Below are 24,039 nucleotides of genomic sequence, written 5' to 3'. Positions count from 1 at the left end.
AGGTGACACAACAAACCAAACAACAGGTGACACAACAAACCAAACAACACGTGACACAACAAACCAAACAATATGTGACACAACCAACCAAACAACACGTGACACGACGAACCAAACAACACGTGACACGACAAACCAAACAACAGGTGACACAACAAACCAAACAACAGGTGACACAACAAACCAAACAACACGTGACACAACAAACCAAACAACACGTGACACAACAAACCAAACAACAGGTGACACAACAAACCAAACAACACGTGACACAACGAACCAAACAACACACAACGAACCAAACAACACGTGACACAACGAACCAAACAACAGGTGACACAACGAACCAAACAACACACAACGAAGCAAACAACAGGTGACACAACGAAGCAAACAACATGTGACACAACCAACCAAACAACATGTGACACAACCAACCAAACAACACGTGACACGATGAACCAAACAACACGTGACACAACGGTGGAAAGTGACACAAAACAGACTGGCACCCCGTGGGATCCTGTCTTTTGGCGGTGAAGTGGTCAGCATGGCTACGGCAGAGCAAGCTGCACAGGACACATCTCTGCAGGCAGTGCATGGAGGTGCGGGGAGAGAGAGGGGGGGAAGGGGCGTGGGGGCGGCTGACGGCGCGACAACACTGCACTAAGGTCAGGGTCAGGAGGGGGGGTCAGGGGTCAGGGGTCAGCATGCGGGGGGGGGTCACGTGACGGTCATGAGGACATCTCAGAGGGCATCTCCTTGCCGTACTTGGAGGCCAGGTTGCGAGACATGTACTGCCAGTACTCCCGCCGGATGATGTCGTGCTCATCGGACAGGGCCCCGCACAGCTGCAACAGGCAGGTTCAAATACAGGACGCTGCAACCCACCATGACTCAACAACACAGAAACCAGGGGTATTTTACAGATGATGTTACACATGATGATGTCTGTAAAGGCTAAGCACAGAAACCAGAGGTATTTTACAGATGATGTTACACATGATGATGTCTGTAAAGGCTAAACACAGAAACCAGGGCTATTTTACAGATGATGTTACACATGATGATGTCTGTAAAGGCTAAACACAGAAACCAGGGGTATTTTACAGATGATGTTACACATGATGATGTCTGTAAAGGCTAAACACAGAAACCAGGGGTATCTTACAGATGATGTTACACATGATGATGTCTGTAAAGGCTAAACACAGAAACCAGGGGTATCTTACACATGATGTTACACATGATGATGTCTGTAAAGGCTAAACACAGAAACCAGGGGTATTTTACAGATGATGTTACACATGATGATGTCTGTAAAGACTAAACACAGAAACCAGGGCTATCTTACAGATGATGTTACACATGATGATGTCTGTAAAGACTAAACACAGAAACCAGGGGTATCTTACACATGATGTTACACATGATGTCTGTAAAGGCTAAACACAGAAACCAGGGGTATGTTACACATGATGTTACACATGATGTCTGTAAAGGCTAAACACAGAAACCAGGGGTATGTTACACATGATGTTACACATGATGATGTCTGTAAAGACTAAACACAGAAACCAGGGATACTTTAAACATTCTAAGAATAGATAGATACAATACATTACAATACAGTAAGATGTCATACAATACATCATAATACAATAAAATACGATGCAAAACAATACAACACAATACGATATATGATACAATAGATATAATACATTACAACAGGATAAAATGTCATACGATGCACTGAAATAAAATAAAATAAAATAGGACACAACACAATACAGATCCACTCTGTTTACGCATACCCAGATTCAAACACTTGACTGTTGGCCGCCGTTCTTTCTCTTTCGCTTCGTCAAGTCTCCACACTCGGCTCTTTCAAGTCTGGCCTTAAAACCCACCTCTTCCCAAAATAGCCTCCCTTGCCTGCCCTTCCTTGTCTTTAGTTTCTACAGTTTTAGAGTTATGCATGCGTGTGAATAACTGGTGCGAAAGCACTTTGATTTGTCTCTGCACAAGATTCAGCGCTATATAAATACCATTATTATTATTATTATTCTTATTAATACAAGCCAGCACAACCTAGACAGACCTGCAGAGCTTTCTGCAGCACGGCGTCGGCACTGTCACAGCCCAGCTCCAGCATCTCCTCGTAGGAGTCGACCATGCAGGCCAGCAGGTGGGGGGATCGTGTGCCCTGGTCGTACAGCTGTTGGCAGAACTTGTCCAGCCCTGGGTACTGGGACAGCTTCCGGTCCTTCAGCGCCCTGCAATGCCATGCCACAGCAATGAAGTTTTGGTATTGTGCTGTGTCTGCGTTGGGTGATTGTCTGTGTTATTCTGTGTATCTATGTTGCACGTGAATGAGTGTGTGTGTGTGCACTGAGCAATCATTACGTATCTTTAAAACATGAATGAGTGTGTGTGCGTGTGCATTGAGCAATCATTACGTATCTTTAAAACGTGAATGAGTGTGTGTGTGTGTGCACTGAGCAATCATTATGTATCTTTAAAACGTGAATGAGTGTGTGTGTGTGCGCACTGAGCAATCATTACGTATCTTTAAAACGTGAATGAGTGTGTGTGCGTGTGCACTGAGCAATCATTACGTATCTTTAAAACACAGAAGGACAGCCAGAGTAGCGAAGAAAGAAGCCTGCAGTAAGAAAGATGAAAACCTAACACCTCCCCTCCCTCAACAGCTTCACATCCACGAGGGAATGGGCTGGGTGAGGGAAGGAGAGAGGGGGGGAGAACAGGCGTCTGAAAAATGCACTTCACAATAAAATATATATACAAGAAAGACAAGGCCTTCAAGACTCACTTGTGATAAATTAAGTCCCCTAGCATTAATTACAGAGTAATTTCCCTTTTTTACTATCTGCACCAAAACGTTTGCAAAATAAATAAAACTTCCATGCTTAGCAAAAGAAGTTCCTGTTTGAACAAAAAATGATAATAATGACTCCTCTTGTTGTTGTGTCAGAATAAGAGGTCAAAATGCCAAGTTTAGAGAATACAAAAAATATAAATATAAAAATAAATGCAGTTTGCATATAATTAGGCTTCTTTTTTTTATTTTTTTGTGCCCATCCCAGAGGTGCAATATTGTTTTAAACAAGATGACTGAAAAGAACTGAATTTTTCCTATTTTTATGCCAAATTTTGTGTCAACTGACAAAGTATTTGCAGAGAAAATGTCAATGTTAAAGTTTACCACGGACACACACACACACGGACACACACACACACACACACACACAGACAACCGAACACCGGGTTAAAACATAGACTCACTTTGTTTACACAAGTGAGTCAAAAATAACATTGATAAAAAACTTTAAACATGGAAAAGCAGGATGCTGGAAGCACTACAAGCTAAACTATCCAAAAAAAAAACCGCCTTCTGGTTTGGATGAGTAATTATCTTTTCCTTGGCACATGGCCAAAGAGGAAGAGGTGGGCACACAGGGAAGGCTGCCAAACACCCACACTCCACAGCGTCTCAACAACTGCACCGTTTGTACTGGCACCTTGACCTGTACGCTTCTCATATCTCACTGTGCACGTGTGTGTCAGTCAGTCCTCTGACTCAGGGGGACAATGGGGGGGTGGGGGGGGGGGTGTGGGGGGGCATGTTTCAACACAAACAACTGTCTGGCTAACATGAAATCACACCACTTCTGACATGTTTCAACACAAACAACTGTCTGGCTAACATGAAATCACATCACTTCTGACATGTTTCAACACAAACAACTGTCTGGCTAACATGAAATCACATCACTTCTGACATGTTTCAACACAAACAACTGTCTGGCTAACATGAAATCGCCTGGCTAACATGAAAGCACATCACTTCTGACATGTTTCAACACAAAAAACTGTCTGGCTAACATGAAAGCACATCACTTCTGACATGTTTCAACACAAAAAACTGTCTGGCTAACATGAAAGCACATCACTTCTGACATGGTTCAACACAAACAACTGTCTGGCTAAAACGAAATCACATCACTTCTGAGAGTCAAGCAGAAAAAAAAAACCCTTTCACCAACAGGGTGAGGGGAGGTAGGGGGGAGGGGAGGTAGGGGGAGGGGAGGTAGGGGGAGGGGAGGTAGGGGGAGGGCAGGCTGTGGGAGGGGAGGCAGGGGGAGGGGAGGTTGGTAGGGGGGTGAATCCCAACACTTGGTCCTACACAGAAATGGAACTAAACTGGACAAAAACAAAATTGCAAAGGCTATATTAAACAAACAAACAAACAATAACAAGAAACAAACAAACTACAAACAAACCAAAAAGGAAATTTTCTATCTAAAATTACGTTTAAATAACATACTTACCGTGACCCACTAGTGCAGACTCCGGCAGGGGTCTGACATTCCTGTCCTGTGCAAACTACTATCCACCTATGTGGAGAAAACGAAAGTAGCTACGGCCGATAACCTCCCGGAAGTAGGTAACCTCCCCTTTGCCCCCCTGCCTAGCGCTCTATTTTTCCGGCAGCCATCATGACTCCTGTTCCTGTGCTCTTCATACGGCTAAGTTTTTTTTTGTATTTTCTGTCTGTCGATTCTCTGGCGTTCTTGTTCTTTTGTCAAATTATGTCTCCAACCAGAAACTCATTCACACATTGTTTCAGACTAGTGTAAAGGAATATGGGGTAAGCACTGTACAAAAAAATCAACCTACCATTTCAAGTAGTTCCGAGAACACTGAAATGTAACTAGATGGACACAAAACAATGGCGCACAGGCAAAAACAAACAAAAACAACGAAAAAACAAAACAACAAAAAAACAACAACAACTACAAAACACACAAGATTATCTGAGACACGTGGAGAGGAATGGAAGATGATCAACACTGCACAAGAAAAGCAGCCTACCCTTTCAAGTAGTTCCAGGAGCTCTCATTGTTGGGTGCCTTTTTGATGAAGTCTTGGGCATACCTGCAACACACACACACACACAAAATCAAAATGTTTTTGATGAATCATATTCACACATTTTGATGAATCCTATTCATAACAATTTCAATAACTGCAGTAGAATGATATCTTTGAAGTGATCACCAAGAACTGAAACGCGCTGTGACAGAAGCGGTCAAACACCGACCTTTGATCAGTGAGGGTTCCAGGCCAAGTGTTGGCATGCTGCTGTGTCCTTGGGAAAGGCACTGTACTGATTCTCCTCACTCCACCCAGGTGTGAGCGGCAACAAGACTTTGGAAGGGGAAGTTTAACTCTCTCCATACCAACGGCGAAAGAGACGACGTTAACAGCGTTTCACCCCAATTACCATCATCAAAATATTGCAAGCGGAAGGCTCTTATACTGAAGAGGTGAATGTTGACAAAGAATACCACAATTCTGACGACGGAAGCTAAAGGTTGGGTCATTCAGACACCCACTGGACATCTGAGGGGTCTGTGTAGAGGAGAAGAGAGGACTGGCCGTACTGAGTGAGTTAAAACTGCGGAAGGAGAGGATCTGGGTCCCACCTTCCCTATCCCCAGACACAGTGGATATGAATTCACTGCCCCACATATCCGTTAAAGGCTGTGGCACGTTTCACCAAAAGGTGTGTCCAAATAATCATGTAACAATTTAACCCTTTGAGCCCTGACCACCGCTTTACCGGTGGTAGAGAAAAATGACATAATGCCTAGCCACCGGTTGAGCGGTGCGTAAACACTTGTGTCGTGTTTTGCTATTGGTTGATTTATATTGAAGAGCCAATCAGAAAAACCGTAATATTCTGACGTCAGTGAACGTAGTACCAACACGGCCACGCCTTTTTACTGTGTTTTGTGCATGTGCTTTGGATAAAAAAAGATCGATTACAATATAAGTAAGTCCCCCAAACACAGATACAGATCTTTAGAGTCCCCCATACACAGATAGAGATCTTTAGAGTCCCCCAAACACAGATACAGATCTTTAGAGTCACTCAAACACAAATACAGATCTTTAGAGTCCCCTATACACAGATACAGATCTTTAGAGTCCCCTAAACACAGATACAGATCTTTAGAGTCCCCCAAACACAGATACAGATCTTCTCCAAACACAGATACAGATCTTTAGAGTCCTCCATACACAGATACAGATCTTTAGAGTCCTCCATACACAGGCAAACTATCTAATACCTACTTGACTTCTTTCTTGACAACGTCGTCGGTGAAGCCGGTGGTGTTGGAGATGACGAAGTGTCGCTGGTTCCAGGCGGAGTTGTTGCGCAGGTCTTCCTTCAGCAGGCCGTCCACATAGCTCAGCTCCTTGTCCCACAGGCTGAACTTCTGCAGCACCCACTGCCTGCACCCAGTCATGCCTCACTGACCACCCAGTCACACCTCACTGACCAACAGTCATACCTCACTGGCCACCCACAGTCATACCTCACTGACCACCCACAGTCATACCTCACTGACCACCCAGTCACACCTCACTGACCAACAGTCATACCTCACTGGCCACCCACAGTCATACCTCACTGACCACCCAGTCATACCTCACTGACCACCCAGTCATACCTCATTGACCACCTACAGTCATGCCTCACTGACCACCAACAGTCATGCCTCACTGACCACCCACAGTCATACCTCACTGACCACCCACACCCAACTGACCACCCAGTCATACCTCACTGACCACCCACAGCCATACCTCACTGACCACCCACAGTCATACCTCACTGACCACCCACAGCCATACCTCACTGACCACCCACAGTCATACCTCACTGACCACCAACAGTCATACCTCACTGACCACCCACAGTCATACCTCACTGACCACCAACAGTCATACCTCACTGACCACCCAGTCATGCCTCACTGACCACCAACAGTCATACCTCACTGACCACCCAGTCATACCTCACTGACCACCAACAGTCATACCTCACTGACCACCAACAGTCATACCTCACTGACCACCCAGTCATACCTCACTGACCACCCACAGTCATACCTCACTGACCACCAACAGTCATACCTCACTGACCACCCAGTCATGCCTCATTGACCACCCAGTCATACCTCACTGACCACCAACAGTCATACCTCACTGACCACCCAGTCATGCCTCACTGACCACCAACAGTCATACCTCACTGACCACCAACAGTCATACCTCACTGACCACCCACAGTCATACCTCACTGACCACCCAGTCATGCCTCACTGACCACCAACAGTCATACCTCACTGACCACCCAGCCATACCTCACTGACCACCCAGCCATACCTCACTGACCACCCAGTCATACCTCACTGACCACCCAGTCATACCTCACTGACCACCCACAGTCATACCTCACTGACCACCCACAGTCACACCTCACTGACCACCCACAGTCATACCTCACTGACCACCCAGTCATACCTGACTGACCACCCAGCCATACCTCACTGACCACCCAGTCATACCTCACTGACCACCCAGTCATACCTCACTGACCAACAGTCATACCTCACTGACCACCCACAGTCATACCTCACTGACCACCCACAGTCACACCTCACTGACCACCCACAGTCACTGACCACCCACAGTCACACCTCACTGACCACCCAGCCATACCTGACTGACCACCCAGTCATACCTCACTGACCACCCACAGTCATACCTCACTGACCACCAACAGTCATACCTCACTGACCACCCACAGTCACACCTCACTGACCACCCACAGTCACACCTCACTGACCACCCACAGTCATACCTCACTGACCACCCACACCCAAATGACCACCCAGTCATACCTCACTGACCACCCACAGTCATACCTCACTGACCACCCACAGCCATACCTCACTGACCACCTTCACTGACCACCCAGCCATACCTCACTGACCACCCAGCCATACCTCAATGACCACCCACTACCAAGTCACAACCTCAGCGCCAGTAGCTCCTTATTTTTTCATTTACATCCCCATGTAGGCAGCCAAGCTACGCTTTCCGGAGTGGTCAAAGGGTTCAAGCACTAGCCGTTCTGCACAAACGGTGGTGTGGGACATGGGGAAAACCTCCACCCTTCACTCACCAGACGCAGCCTGGGATTCAAACCCTGGACTGGAAGTCAAAGGGTCTAACCACTACGCTGTGGCGCTTGTTGGCCCTGCTGCTGGCGCGAAAGCCGAGTGGTTAAAGCGTTGGACTTTCAATCTGAGGATCTCGGGTTCGAATCTTGGTAACGGCGCCTGGTGAGTTAAGGGTGAGAGTTTACCAATCTCCCAGGTCAACATATGTGCAGACCTGCTTGTGCCTGAACCCCCTTCAAGTGTATATGCACAAAGAAGATCAAATACGCGCGTTAAAGATCCTGTAATCCATGTCAGAGTTTGGTGGGTTCTGGAAACAAGAACATACCCAGAATGCACACCCCCCAAAACAGATTATGGCTGCCTACATGGCTGGGTAAATGAACAAAACCATCATACACGTAAAGTGTTACATGTCTGTCTGAGTGTGCATGGATGTGTGCCTGAAACCTGATTGAATGACACAGGAAACGAATAATGAGCGCCCAATGGCAGCCGTCAGTCGGCTCTACCCAGGTAGGCAGCCTGTTGTGTAAATGACCCCGAGTTTGTAAAGCGCTTAGAGCTAGGTCTCCGACCAAGGTAAGGCGCTATGTAAGTATCCACATCAAATCCAATCCAATGAGTGCATACCGGTGCTGCCAGGCGTGGTAGTTCTTGGCGTCGTCACGCAGGATCCTCTGAGTGAAGTCCAGCTCCTGGCTGGGGTCCTCCAGCCATTCCACCAGCACCTTGCGGTGATGCCTGCACACACACCACACATACCATGCACATCACACACAGCACACACCACAAATACCATGCACATTATACACAGCACACACACACCGCACACACACACCATACACATCACACATATCATACACAAACACCACAGATATACACCACACACACCATACAGTTTCAGTTTCACTTTCTCAAGGAGGCGTCACTGCGTTCGGACAAATCCATACACGCTACACCACATCTGTTGAGCAGATGCCTGACCAGCAGCATAACCCAACGCGCTTAGTCAGGCCTTGAGTGCATGCTTACATATATTTGTGTACCTATGAAAGTGGATTTCATTTTACGTAATTTCGCCAGAGGACAACACTCTCGTTGCCATGGGTTCTTTTTCAGTGCGCCAAGTGCGTGCTGCACACGGGACCTCGGTTTATCGTCTCATCCGAAAGACTAGACGCTCAGTTTGATTTTCCAGTCAAACTTAGGAGAAAGGGCGAGAGAGCGGGATTCGAACCCACACCCTCACGGACTCTCTGTATTGGCAGCTGAGCGTCTTAACCATTCTGCCACCTTCCTCCTTAACACACCATACAAACACAACACAAACACCACGCACACACACACCATACACACACCATACAGACGTACACCACACACTCACACACACATCACTACCAACCCCCCCTCCCCACCCCCCACAAACACATATACACACGCACATGCACCACACACACACACATACCATACACATACCACACACACACACACACATATACCATACACACACACACACACACACAGACAAAGACACATACAACACTGTTCTCATTCTCCAAATGCAAACAGCATGCACATTCTCTGGATAGCTGATGTTTTTTTTAATAATCTTAGTGGACCCAGGATCAAATACCAAACAGCTATTTCATCTTCCAGAACCACTGAATTTTAACGAGTGCACCTCAAGATACTGTTTAATCTCCTGTCTTATTCACACTGTACACAAATGAAAATGACTGCAAAGGGAGTACCATACCTTCAATCAAATACTCTGATGATACTGCACTTGAAGACTTGTCCAACTACAGTTCCACATATTTTCAGGAAGTGGCAAGATTTGTAGACAGGCGCAATCAAAATTACTTTGATCTAAATGTTACTAATACCAAATAAATGCTACTTGATTTCTGGAAAATAGCTAATGTTGTCCTGTCTATTTTCATTAATAGCACTGAAATTTTGTAAGTGGACACACACAAATACTCACAAACAGTTTTAGAACAAGCTGAATTTGAAGCCTCAAACTGACTGCATTCATACGAAATGTCAAACCAGGCTGTACTGCTTATACACGCTAAGATCATTTCACAAAAATACTGATATACTCCGGCTGTTTTACACTCCCTTGTTGGAAATTGTTTTGACTTTCTTATTTCTGTGCCAGTACGGCAGGCTGAATGTTAAGTGCAGGAATGCTCTTGAAAATCTGGTGCACGCAGGAAAAAAGACTGTGGGTCAACAGCAAAGGGGTGTGAGTGCACTGTACAGGAGCTGTGATGTCAGGGAAGGACGGCCATGTGTCTGTGGTGTGATGTCAGGGAAGGACGGCCATGTGTCTGTGGTGTGATGTCAGGGAAGGACGACCATGTGTCTGTGGGGAGCTGTGATGTCAGGGAAGGACGGCCATGTGTCTGTGGTGTGATGTCAGGGAAGGACGGCCATGTGTCTGTGGGGAGCTGTGATGTCAGGGAAGGACGGCCATGTGTCTGTGGGGAGCTGTGATGTCAGGGAAGGACGGCCATGTGTCTGTGGTGTGATGTCAGGGAAGGACGACCATGTGTCTGTGGGGAGCTGTGATGTCAGGGAAGGACGGCCATGTGTCTGTGGTGTGATGTCAGGGAAGGACGGCCATGTGTCTGTGGTGTGATGTCAGGGAAGGACGACCATGTGTCTGTGGGGAGCCGTGATGTCAGGGAAGGACGGCCATGTGTCTGTGGGGAGCCGTGATGTCAGGGAAGGACGGCCATGTGTCTGTGGGGAGCTGTGATGTCAGGGAAGGACGGCCATGTGTCTGTGGGGAGCCGTGATGTCAGGGAAGGACGGCCATGTGTCTGTGGTGTGATGTCAGGGAAGGACGACCATGTGTCTGTGGGGAGCCGTGATGTCAGGGAAGGACGGCCATGTGTCTGTGGGGAGCCGTGATGTCAGGGAAGGACGGCCATGTGTCTGTGGGGAGCCGTGATGTCAGGGAAGGACGGCCATGTGTCTGTGGGGAGCCGTGATGTCAGGGAAGGACGGCCATGTGTCTGTGGGGAGCTGTGATGTCAGGGAAGGACAGCCATTTGTGATGAAAACATGTCCTTGCAAATCAGCATCAACTACCTCCTTCTGGAAGACACTGCCACAAATTTAAGACTGTCAGGAACAAAGGAAGGTTCTTCCCCAACTCAACGGAATTTACTCATCAAAATGCTACTTTGAAAAACAGAAATGGACCCCTGTGTAATGATGAGTTCCAATGCATGTGGGGATGGGGTAGTTTTGGGGGTTTTCATGGCTGACTTACCAAACCTGGTAGTTGTTGGGGTTTTCAGGGCTGACTTACCAAACCTGGTAGTTGTTGGGGTTTTCAGGGCTGACTTACCAAACCTGGTAGTTGTTGGGGTTTTCAGGGCTGACTTACCAAACCTGGTAGTTGTTGGGGTTTTCAGGGCTGACTTACCAAACCTGGTAGTTGTTGGGGTTTTCAGGGCTGACTTACCAAACCTGGTAGTTTTGGGGGGTTTCAGGGCTGACTTACCAAACCTGGTAGTTTTGGGGTTGTTTTCAGGGCTGACTTACCAAACCTGGTAGTTGTTGGGGTTTTCAGGGCTGACTTACCAAACCTAGTAGTTTTGGGGGTTTTCAGGGCTGACTTACCAAACCTGGTAGTTGTTGGGGTTTTCAGGGCTGACTTACCAAACCTGGTAGTTTTGGGGGGTTTCAGGGCTGACTTACCAAACCTGGTAGTTGTTGGGGTTTTCAGGGCTGACTTACCAAACCTGGTAGTTGTTGGGGTTTTCAGGGCTGACTTACCAAACCTGGTAGTTGTTGGGGTTTTCAGGGCTGACTTACCAAACCTGGTAGTTTTGGGGGGTTTCAGGGCTGACTTACCAAACCTGGTAGTTTTGGGGTTGTTTTCAGGGCTGACTTACCAAACCTGGTAGTTGTTGGGGTTTTCAGGGCTGACTTACCAAACCTAGTAGTTTTGGGGGTTTTCAGGGCTGACTTACCAAACCTGGTAGTTGTTGGGGTTTTCAGGGCTGACTTACCAAACCTGGTAGTTGTTGGGGTTTTCAGGGCTGACTTACCAAACCTGGTAGTTTTGGGGGGTTTCAGGGCTGACTTACCAAACCTGGTAGTTTTGGGGTTGTTTTCAGGGCTGACTTACCAAACCTGGTAGTTTTGGGGGGTTTCAGGGCTGACTTACCAAACCTGGTAGTTTTGGGGGTTTTCAGGGCTGACTTACCAAACCTGGTAGTTGTTGGGGTTTTCAGGGCTGACTTACCAAACCTGGTAGTTTTGGGGGGTTTCAGGGCTGACTTACCAAACCTGGTAGTTTTGGGGTTGTTTTCAGGGCTGACTTACCAAACCTGGTAGTTGTTGGGGTTTTCAGGGCTGACTTACCAAACCTGGTAGTTTTGGGGGGTTTCAGGGCTGACTGACCAAACCTGGTAGTTTTGGGGTTGTTTTCAGGGCTGACTTACCAAACCTGGTAGTTTTGGGGGTTTTCAGGGCTGACTTACCAAACCTGGTAGTTTTGGGGTTGTTTTCAGGGCTGACTTACCAAACCTGGTAGTTTTGGGGGTTTTCAGGACTGACTTACCAAACCTGGTAGTTTTGGGGTTGTTTTCAGGGCTGACTTACCAAACCTAGTAGTTTTGGGGGTTTTCAGGGCTGACTTACCAAACCTGGTAGTTTGGGGGGTTTTCAGGACTGACTTACCAAACCTGGTAGTTTGGGGGGTTTTCAGGACTGACTTACCAAACCTGGTAGTTCTGGGGTTGTTTTCAGGGCTGACTTACCAAACCTGGTAGTTTTGGGGGTTTTCAGGGCTGACTTACCAAACCTGGTAGTTTTGGGGTTGTTTTCAGGGCTGACTTACCAAACCTAGTAGTTTTGGGGGTTTTCAGGGCTGACTTACCAAACCTGGTAGTTTTGGGGGTTTTCAGGGCTGACTTACCAAACCTGGTAGTTTTGGGGTTGTTTTCAGGGCTGACTTACCAAACCTGGTAGTTTTTGGGGTGATCCTCGATGACGGTGGTGATGTAACGCATCTCCTCTGTCAGGTCCTTGTCCAGGTCTGCTAGCACCATGCGGCGGTAGTGCCTGCAACAGGTATCACATCACATCGCATCGCATACCACATCACATATCACATCACATCACATTGCATCACATATCACATCACATCACAGCACATTGTGACTGCAACAGTTAACATCTTGTTCACATCACATCTAAACACATCATCACATCACACAGTGCCAGCAACAGGTATCACCTTGTTCACATGGCATCGCATCACATCACATCACATCACACAGGTAACACCTTGTTCACACGGCATTGCATCACATCACTTTGTACTTGCAACAGGTAACACATTCCACAAACATTAATGCTCTGAAGACAATCTTGTCATGTGTATATATACACTGAACAGCAGTGGCTTCTACACTGAACAGCAGTGCCTTCTACAAACATTAATGATCTGAAGACAATCTTGTCACATGTATATATACACTGAACAGCAGTGGCTTCTACACTGAACAGCAGTGCCTTCTACAAACATTAATGATCTGAAGACAATCTTGTCACATGTATATATACACTGAACAGCAGTGGCTTCTACACTGAACAGTAATGTCTTGTACAAATATTAATGATCTGAAGACAATCTTGCCACGTGTATGAAGACAATCAAGTCACATATACATACACTGAACAGCAGTGCCTTCTACAAACATTAAATTAATGCTCTGAAGACAATCATGTCATCTGGATATTATACACTGAACAGCAGTGCCTTCTACACCTCTGATTTACTTCTTGTGTGGTGTACGTGTGACTGTTTATGTGTGTCTTATAAACCTTAACGTGTGACAGCATACGTCTGTCATATTAACCTTGTTAAGGTTTAACTGACAATTAAAGTTGATTCTGACTATATTACCTTTGTGTCAATCACTTGTAGTTTCTGATGTCTCCTGTGATCCATGTAATCCGACTGTCAAATGTGTGCAGCTAATTAAGAATCGAGGTGTCATACACTGATATAACAAGTGTTAATCAGTGTTGTTGTGGTTTGTTTTTTTTCTTTTTGTTTGTTTGTTCTTTTTAGCTTTTTGTTTAGAAATACCCTTGCAAACTGGTTCCATGCTATACATGTACTGATATTACTAAATGTGTCATAAGTTGCATTTTCGCTGTATTGATGTAATGCGTAACTTGAAAATGTTACCGTGATGAAAATATAGCCTGTGCAAGGGAAAAAAAAGAAGAACAAAAGCCTGTGAGTGTGAAGCAGTGACTGACCACACAGAGTAGTTTGCAGGGTTCAGGTCAGCAGCATCTTTGGTCAGCTGCAGCACCCTGTCCGACCTCTCCTCCATGGCAACCACCGCTCGAAAGTAGTCGTACACATCCTTGACTGCAAACAGGTTGAGGGGAAAAGTCATGACATGTTAGACGCTGCACAGAACTCCTTTGTATTAATCATTTTGCTTTCACTGATCCAGTATCTGACAGTGCCTGAGGTTGTGGGAAGATTCACTCAGAGAAAAGACAGAAAAAGTGTGATTAAGTGACATAATAATCAATAATTTACCAGCCACTAAGGTGGTTAGCATCGCAAACTCCCCCCCCCACCCCCCCCTCACCCACGCCCCCGCCCCCACACATACACAGAGGTTTAGCTGGCTGGATAAAAGGATTTCACAGTATGAGGTAAAGTTTCTTTATAAATGTTTAAAAGCCTCTAAGGAAGCAGCACATTGTTTATCAACTCTGACTCTGGTGTGTGTGTGTGTGTGTGTGTGTGTGTGTGTGTGTGTGTGTGTACACTGTGTGAGAGAGAGAGGGGGGGAGAGAGAGAGAGTGAGAGACAGAGAGAGAGAGAGAGAGAGAAAAGCGAGGCACAGCAGACTGAAAGAGAGAGAGAAGACGGATGCATCAGCTGGCACAAAATGCTGGCAGAGAGCAGGTAAACAGTAGCTCCTTGCCTGCAGGCACAACACAAGTTAATAAAGCGTACAATAACTGAGGACAGAATCTTCTTCCTATGTCTCCTACTGGCACCAGTATCAAAGATGTAGCAGACACATCACAGTATGAAGGGTGGCATTTGGGAGATGCCATTGAGAAGGCAGCAGATTACAATATTCAGCCACAAAGAGCTGACAACTGCTGGCAGCTCTCTGAGCTGAGACACATTATCTGGTTATAGTCCTGGGTATTGCATTCCAGTAATGACTGCTGTCAGACAGTTCAGGTCCCTTGATGCAGAGGTGCTACACCAACTGAAGGCATGGTCTGGCCAAACCACCAAGTGGAAAGAGAAACACAGTCAATTTGTGAATCTTGTTCTTAGTTGTGTGTATTGTGTTGTGTAGTGTAGTGTTGTGTGTTGTGTTGTGTGTTGCGTTGCGTTGCATTGTGTTGTGTTGTGTAGTGTAGTGTAGTGTTGTGTGTTGTGTTGTGTTGTGTGTTGCGTTGCATTGCGTTGCGTTGCATTGTGTTGTGTTGTATGGCATTGTATTATACTGTCCTGTACTGTACTGTGTATTCTCCATGTAAAGTTCCAGCTGCTCTGTGCAGCGAGAGCATGTCACATAAATTATCCCCCTTTTTTTTCTGCCTGCAAGTGTAACTGTCTGGAAATCAAAGTGGATTTGTCAACAGAATTTTTCCAGCGTCAACCCCTTTGTTGCCATGGATTCTTTTACATGCGAAAATACCATGCTGCACACTTGACCACCGTCCACCATCTTATCCAGTGTTCAGACTACCACTCAAGGTCTAGTGGAGGGGGCGAAAATACTAGCATGTGTGGGAATCGAACCAGTGTGCTCTGATCCTGTCACTTCATGGGCAGACGTGTTGCCTCTAGGCCAATACTTCACTCTGTGTGTGTGTGTGTGTGTGTGTGTGTGTGTGTGCTCTATGAAATGCATTTTGTTTTATTCTAAGCCTTATTTACTTCATAGCTTTTATAATCTGATTCATCTCTTAAGTGTGCTTTTTCATTCATATGAACACACTGGATGTTTTCCATTGTCAGATAGCGGTTCATGTGTTTTTTTAAGGCATGTTTATAGTCAACTGGATGATGTAAGGCGCTTTGAGCAGCACTGGTGCTGGATATCGCGCCATAGAAAAACTATGCATTATTATCATTATTATCATCATTCTTCTTCTTCTTATTATTATTATTTTGCTTTTGACTGCTGTTAATATCATCTATCTCAGCTAATACACTGAACATGACAGTGGTGGAAAACAGGTGCTGATCAACAACCAAACAAGTCATCAATCATTAATAAATTTAATGACTTTACATCAATGCATTTATTCGAAATAAACTTGTCATGGAAATGAAGAAATCTAGTATTATCAAAAATAATACCTGTATACAAACACACACAAAAACAGGGTGGGGGGAAGGAACTTGGAGAAGGACGATTTTGTTGTAACTGCTGTGACAGTTAACTATCCCCCATCCCTCTCTCACTGAAGTTACACTCTTCCATGAGGAAAAGTATGTACACATAAGATAAACAGGATCAAATAAAATTAGGGAATAACTAATTTAAGTCCACAAGTATTGCAAGTTAATCATCATGCATGCTCAGATGTGTGTGTGTGTGTGTGTGTGTGTGTGTGTGTGTGTGTGTGTGTGTGTGTGTGTGTGTGTGTGTGTGTGTGTGTGAGAGAGAGAAGAGAGAGAGTGAGAGAGAGATCAAATAAAATTAGGGAATAACTAATTTAAGTCCACAAGTATTGCAAGTTAATCATCATGCATGCTCAGATGTGTGTGTGTGTGTGTGTGTGTGTGTGTGTGTGTGTGTGTGTGTGTGTGTATGTGTGTGTGTGTGTATGTGTGTGTGCATGTGTGTGTGTGTGTGTGTGTTTGTGAGAGAGAGAGAGAGAAAGAAAGAGAGAGAGAGAGAGAGAGAGAGAGAGAGAGAGAGAGAGAGAGAGAGAGAGAGAGAGAGAGAGAGTATGCAGGTCTTCACCAAGACTGTGAGATGTCGCATTAGTTGTATCAGCTGCAGTGAATAATACTGTCATTCCAAGAGAGGTCACAATCATAATCCCTGAGTCAGGTAACAGCAGTTAACAGAACTAAAAAGATAGCACAATGTAGTAATGTTTGAACTTGAAGAGATAGAATCAAATGTTTAACAACTTCCTCTTCTCTGACATCCTGACATGTATATAAGTTCCCAACTTGCAATGTCATCAGCTGTGACTGAATTATCACATCTTTATTCTATGCACAATGTCACAAACATTATTACCACATCTTCACTGTATGCAAAATGTCACACACATTTCTCAACTGATCATACATGTAGATGTGATGACCAGAAATGCAACAGTGATTGAAAATAGTTTTAACACTGCCTTTTAAATCAACATAACAATCAAATCATCAAAAGCTTTCTGCCAGGACAAACAGCCAAAACTAGGTCAGTCTGTGATTCCTTTAGCATGACACACATACTGAACAAACAACTACCTGGCGTATTCCACTTGAAAATGTTACTCTGAGTGCCTCAGTTTGTAGACTGATTGCAGTGCAGTATGCATATAGTTTTGCAACTGGACCACCATGATGATTTCACTTTGCTGGTGGATTCTTACTTTTTTTTCTCTTTCTTTTCTTTGTATCCTGGTCCAACCTGTTCTTGGCACAACTGTGCAATGCCAGTGGAAGCATGAAGCCTGATCCTGGGAATGAATGCCCTTGGAGACATGCCAACTGCTGAATCGTTTCCATGGAAATGACTTTTCACTTGAAATTGAAATAGGTCTGTGTTTACTGTTCATTCGCATACATCAAGTAAACAGCATCAACTGTACAACTTGTCAATACCACAAGCAGCAAATCTGTAGTGTTGTAAATCTTATCTGCACAAGCTGATAATCTTGACCCCTGCTATAACTTCACACAATAGGCGGCAGGCGGGATGTCATGCGATGCGGCAGCTACGCAGCAATGCTTGCAGTCAGCACCACCCCCCCTCCCACCCACACAAACACTGACTGGAACAGAGGGGTGTCCCCCCAAAAGCAACCCTGCATACGAGCACAAGATCATTACTTACATTTTTCAGAATAAGCGATCTGTACGACAGGCTGAGGACCGTCATCCTGCGGGACCGGAGTGACATCTTTCCATTCTGGGCGGTCCTTATAAGGCACCCACGTGTCGGAGTTTATGCTGTCTGAACTACCTTCCGACATGTTGCCAGAGGACTTACGTTTCGCGATCTTTCCGGGTTCCCGCTAAAGCACGAGTTTGGCCGAAAAGTAGCGGACGAGCTGCGGAATTTACCGAAGTCTCGCACCGGAAGTAATTTTGGCTGTCTCAGTCGAGAGGTTAGCTAGGTACTTTCTGTGACAACTCATCGAAGTCCGACGGATGGTGATTTTAATTAAAAGTTAAATATTTTGAAAAGTCGGACTACCGATAAACATCACAGATGAATAGAAGGATGTTTTCCAAGTTATCCAACTTCATACAGCAAGCTGTTGATACGGTAAATGTGTGCATGGTGGTGCATGCAAGCATATGAAACGTGCCAATTTCATTTGATAAACATTAAAACAATGCAAAAGTTTTGTTTGCATTTGGACGGGTACCAGTGAAACTCGTCCGTTCTCTCTCTCTCTCTCTCTCTCTCTCTCTCTCTCTCTCTCTCTCTCTCTCTGTGATACTGTTTGTGACTTATTGTTTTTCAAACCATCATTGTCTTAAGTTAATGATTAATCTTTCACTGTGTAAACTGTAAGATCAATGTTAATCAATTAAAGTATGAAAATAAGTTAGTCAGCCTGTTCTGTCAACCTGTCCAGCTCACTCATTTCCACCACCACATCTCCTTCCCCACACATGCTGGCCCCCATATTTTTCTTGCACTCTTTTCCTTCGGCTCTTTGTACATGACAGCTGAAAAAATAGAATGGATATGTACTGCCTGAGTGATACTGTAGGCTTCCACTAGTGCCATGTTCACTGGCCTTGACACAGTTAAAAGTGTCATACTAGGTCACAGTCAACAGACTATAAGATTAGATGGGAAGTAAGAGCAGACCAAGAGAGATCATCAAGACAAGATAAGATGTACTTTAGTATAACATATACTGATATAGAGGATGAACAGCCTTACCAATCTTATCATTTCATAATGTACTGTGCGTTTTAGCTGGCAGTGCAAAGAAAGCACTGATACAGTGATTGTTTCAGATTAAAAATCAAATGTGGTTTTGAGCAGAATTTTTATGTTGAAGCTTAGTGAAGTTATTGACTTGTCATTTTATTGTACTAGTACCATGCAGTATTTCAGATGATGCACAGATGTGCATCAGACATTTTTCATTTTGCAGTAAAATGAAGGAATCATTATGCTTCACAAAGCGTACTGAAGTGGCAGACTTTCAGCAAATGGTACAAAATATGTAGTGATTAAAGAATGACATTTGCAGTAGATGGAGTCTGATGAGAAAGATTAGTTCATTTTCACAGGAAAAAACCCACATTTTTTTTATTTTAAAATTTTTTTATAGAATAGAATAAGAACAGTTTTGTGAAGTACAATGATTCATAAGTATCCTGATATCATAGTGAACAAAACTCGACTCACAGTGGTTATTTCATAGGGAGGTTAGTTTCCTCTCTTTTTCCATTTTACTGACCATTTTCAGTATGGCACTGTTGGCATATGTTTGATTAACAGTAATTTATTTTCTTCTGAAAAAGTAAATATATTGTCTGTGTTTGTATATAGAGAGAGTAAACAGGTAAGAATCACACTTTTGTTTTTTAAGACTTTATTAGACAAGATATTAAAAAAAAAAGATGTAAAATTATGAAATGTTCAGATTTAGAATCCTTTGACTTGCATCATACTTTAGAAGTTAGGATCATAGGACAAAACTACTATCAAGTAGAAAGACTGTTTTAAAACACATCATAATTGATTGTTATGTTTTTCTTTTTCAGTTTGCACCAAATCTCACTCCACAGGAAGAATTTGTGTATCACTGGAAGTGTGTGACAAGTTACTTTGTGGACAATAAAGGTTTGATCAGTTTGCAATGAACATTGGTTAGAAATAGCAGCACAGATTTTCTTAAGTAACAGGAAAGTTTTGGTGAATGTTGGGAGGAAAGGTGTGTGAGTGGGTGTGGATGTTAGTAAATATAATAAATTATTGGAAGAAATTTAAATGATTGAGCAAAGAATTTTTAGAAGAGAGACTGAAGAAGTGAGTGCTGAATGTGAAAGAAACAATTTGATTTATTCTATCCATTTTACTTTAGTTTAATAAGTTATTTTTGTCTTGTGTGTATACATGTGTGTGTGTGTGTGTTTGCATGTGAGTGTGCATGTGAGTGTGATTTGTGTGTGTGTGTGTGTGTGTGTGTGCTGTCTCAGATGAGAATGTTAAAGCACATCAGTTAGTTTTGAACACACACTTCTTAGAATTATACAACACTGCTATACTCAGATTAATTACATTGAGGGATGTGATTTCATGTACCAAATTTGCATATGAATTATATATAGCTTTCACCTTTAGTGGGCAAGGAAATCGAAGGTAATAATTACAAATGAATTTGTCCTGAACTGCATCTGAACGTAGTTATGAGTAACCACCTGATTTTCAATGTCACAAACTTGTAGACAGAACAAAAACCAATATCACACTGAACAGACAGTGGAAGCGCTCTGTTTCTTTCTCCTTCTGTGTCTGTCTGTCTCTCTCTCTCACTCTCTCTCTGTGTGACTTTTAGCTAATTTCAAGTGTCATATATTGTTCAACTAAGATAAAAAAAAAAAAAAAAAAAAAAAAAAAAATCTGAAATTAAAAGCATGCATCAGCTGATTGTCAGTCATGTTGGCGTGCAGATGGTCGACAGCGGATTGAGGAGACGGCAGTGGGGGGCCACATAGAGCGCATGTTGGAGATACTCCAGGGAGAGGAAAGTGGGGCAGGAGAGATAGGGACCACAGGGCCCTGTCTGGAGTACCTGCTGCAGCACAGACTGCTGGACACGCTCTACACCTTGGGGCGCACTGACGTACGGCCGCTTTCTCTATTTTCACCCACCTCTTTCTCTTCGTATGTTTAATGTTTGTGTCAAGTTTCCAGGTGGAAAATTGTATTTATATATGTAAGCAAACAGATGGGACTTGGGATACTAGATCACCATGAACACGGCAACTCTGATCGAGAATGTCTCCTGTCGGCAGAGGCCCCTCGCCAAGGCATGCAAGCATGTACACACACACACACGCAGACACACACACACACACAGAGTCACACACACACACAGAGTCACACACACACACACACACAGAGTCACACACACACACACGCAGACACACACACACACACGCAGACACACACACACACACACACACACACACACACACACACCCCTGCGGACACATTCACATCCACTTGTGGAGTTGTACATTGTGCATACTCACATATATGCATGCATTTGTTCATGTGCATGCATGTACACACATACCCACTCACCCTCACACACACGTACATGCACGCATCCTAACACAAGTACCAGCACGCTTTGTTACTTTCACATCGTTCCTGTATGCGTGGTAAACTGTTTCCAACTTACAAGGACAAGATACAGACATTGCTGTGCAGTGTACAGTTTTGCACTGAGAACAGTTGTGCAGATAACATAGCACTGTGAGTGACTGATGTACTGAGATCATGTCCCCATAACATTGTTCTGACACATACTGCAAATATTCTTAGTTCTGTTTTCTTTAAGTTTAAGGACATTGCATTTGTTCATTATACACATGCAAAAAATGATTCAATTCCAGATGGAGAAAGCATCCTGCATAGTTATAGAAAATAAGTGTATATGTAGTGTTTGTGTTTTCATGTGTATTCGTGCAGATCTTTGTGATATGTGTATCTTAAATGGTTAAAATTCTCTCCTCCTTTTTCTCTTTTACATCTGTTTCTGTGTCTGTGGTGAGCATGCTTGTTTGCAGAGCATATTGAATTGCACTCACACACATTTGAAGTAACAGCAACAGAATGCATGATACGTTTTATTGTCCCTACTCTTTTGTCTGTCCTTCACAAATTGTAATCCAGGATAGTGTGTGTGTGTGTGTGTGCGTGTGTTTGTGTGTGTGTGTGTGTGTGTGTGTGTGCGTGTGTGTGTGTGTGTGTGTGTGTGTGTGTGTGTGTGTGTGTGTGTGTAATTCATTTATTTATTTTGCAGCAACCACCAGGCATGAAGCAGGTGGTGCTCAGTTTCTTCACACGTTTGTTGTCTCGGCTGCGTCACCCTCTGCTGCCCCATGTCAACGTGCACCGAGCTGTGCAGGTAGGTCGATGCTGATGCCATGGCCTGCTCTTTACGCCTGTCTTATTTCACTTTGAAATGTGGATGGAAAGCTGGAGAAATGATGTGGAGAGGGAGAGAACAACAATTAGAGTTTGCTTTTTTGAGGTTGTTTCAGTAGGAGGTTTCATTCTAGGATGTTTGTGGACTTTGTGCCTTTGATGTGAGGTTGTTTTAGTTGGAGTCTCGTGAAAGGATGTTTGTGTAGTTTGTGTCTTTATTTTGAGGTTGTTCCAATAGAAGGTTTCATCAAAGGATGTTAATGTAGTTTTTGTCTTAAGGGAGGTTTCATTAAAGGACATTTGTGTGCTTTGCTTCTTTATTTTGAGGTTGTAGGAGGTTTCATCAAAGAATGTTTGTGTCTTTATTTTGAGGTGGTTTCAGTTAGAGGTTTCATCATAGGATGGTTGTGTAGTTTGTCTTTATTTTGAGGTAGTTTTAGTTGGAGGTTTCATCAAAGGATACTTGTGTCCATTCTGAGTCAAAGAATATAAGTGATTACCGAAAACGTTTTCACCTGTTGATGTAAATATCAGCCTAACTTCCGTGCGTGTGTTGTGTGTCCAGAGGCTAGTGAAGGCGTGTGGGGAAGTGAAGGCGGCACCCACAGAGAAGGAGGAGATAGAGTTCCTGTGCACTGTGTGCGCCAAGATCAAGTCCGACCCCTACCTGGTCAGCTTCTTCCTGGAGGTACGGCAGCTGGTCTGTTAGTGACTGTCTTATTGTCACAGAGTGAAAGTGGTCTGTTAGTGACTGACTGACAGTCACAGAGTGAAAGTGGTCTGTTAGTGACTGACTGATTGTCACAGAGTGAAAGTGGTCTGTTAGTGACTGACTGTCTGATTGTAGTGTCTGATTGTCACAGAGTGAAAGTGGTCTGTTACTGACTGACTGACTGATTGTCACAGAGTGAAAGTGGTCTGTCACTGACTGTCTGATTGTCACAGAGTGAAAGTGGTCTGTCACTGACTGTCTGATTGTCACAGAGTGAAAGTGGTCTGTCACTGACTGTCTGATTGTCACAGAGTGAAAGTGGTCTGTCACTGACTGTCTGATTGTCACAGAGTGAAAAGTGGTCTGTTGCTGACTGTCTGATTGTCACAGAGTGAAAGTGGTCTGTTAGTGACTGACTGTCTGATTGTCACAGAGTGAAAGTGGTCTGTTAGTGTCTGACTGACTGATTGTCACAGAGTGAAAGTGGTCTGTTACTGACTGACTGTCTGATTGTCACAGAGTGAAAGTGGTCTGTTACTGACTGACTGACTGATTGTCACAGAGTGAAAGTGGTCTGTTACTGACTGACTGACTGATTGTCACAGAGTGAAAGTGGTCTGTTAGTGACTGACTGATTGTCACAGAGTGAAAGTGGTCTGTTAGTGACTGACTGACTGATTGTCACAGAGTGAAAGTGGTCTGTTACTGACTGACTGATTGTCACAGAGTGAAAGTGGTCTGTTACTGACTGACTGTCTGATTGCCGCAGAGTGAAAGTGGTCACTGACTGACTGACTGTCTGATTGTCACAGAGTGAAAGTGGTCTGTTACTCACTGACTGTCTGATTGTCACAGAGTGAAAGTGGTCTGTTACTCACTG

The 24,039-nt window shown here is 44.3% G+C and overlaps 2 protein-coding genes across 2 annotated transcripts in view; one reads left to right on the top strand and one right to left on the bottom strand.

The window, feature by feature from the left end:
• Nucleotides 1–253: 253 nt before the first annotated feature.
• Nucleotides 254–18,311, bottom strand: LOC143296347 (protein farnesyltransferase/geranylgeranyltransferase type-1 subunit alpha-like). Its single transcript, XM_076608228.1, has 8 exons — nt 18,155–18,311; nt 14,361–14,475; nt 13,047–13,151; nt 8,694–8,804; nt 6,163–6,324; nt 4,897–4,959; nt 2,102–2,276; nt 254–851 (listed from the first exon to the last, which is right to left on the bottom strand). The coding sequence occupies exons 1-8, from the start codon at nt 18,291–18,293 to the stop codon at nt 735–737; spliced, it is 987 nt and encodes a 328-aa protein (XP_076464343.1). The 5' UTR covers nt 18,294–18,311; the 3' UTR covers nt 254–734.
• A 135-nt stretch (nt 18,312–18,446) lies between these two features.
• LOC143296339 (FHF complex subunit HOOK interacting protein 2A-like) overlaps nt 18,447–24,039 on the top strand; it is a 48,552-nt gene continuing 42,959 nt past the window's right edge. Inside the window, exons 1-5 of the mRNA XM_076608217.1 lie at nt 18,447–18,589; nt 20,053–20,131; nt 20,962–21,134; nt 22,323–22,427; nt 23,013–23,135. Coding sequence (XP_076464332.1) covers nt 18,533–18,589; nt 20,053–20,131; nt 20,962–21,134; nt 22,323–22,427; nt 23,013–23,135 — 537 coding nt within the window. The 5' untranslated portion in view covers nt 18,447–18,532. The remainder of the gene's footprint in view (nt 18,590–20,052; nt 20,132–20,961; nt 21,135–22,322; nt 22,428–23,012; nt 23,136–24,039) is intronic.

The sequence above is a fragment of the Babylonia areolata genome, chromosome 2 (assembly GCF_041734735.1).
Source record: "Babylonia areolata isolate BAREFJ2019XMU chromosome 2, ASM4173473v1, whole genome shotgun sequence".
Taxonomy (NCBI): domain Eukaryota; kingdom Metazoa; phylum Mollusca; class Gastropoda; order Neogastropoda; family Buccinidae; genus Babylonia; species Babylonia areolata.
This window is presented reverse-complemented; position numbering and strand designations above follow the sequence as displayed.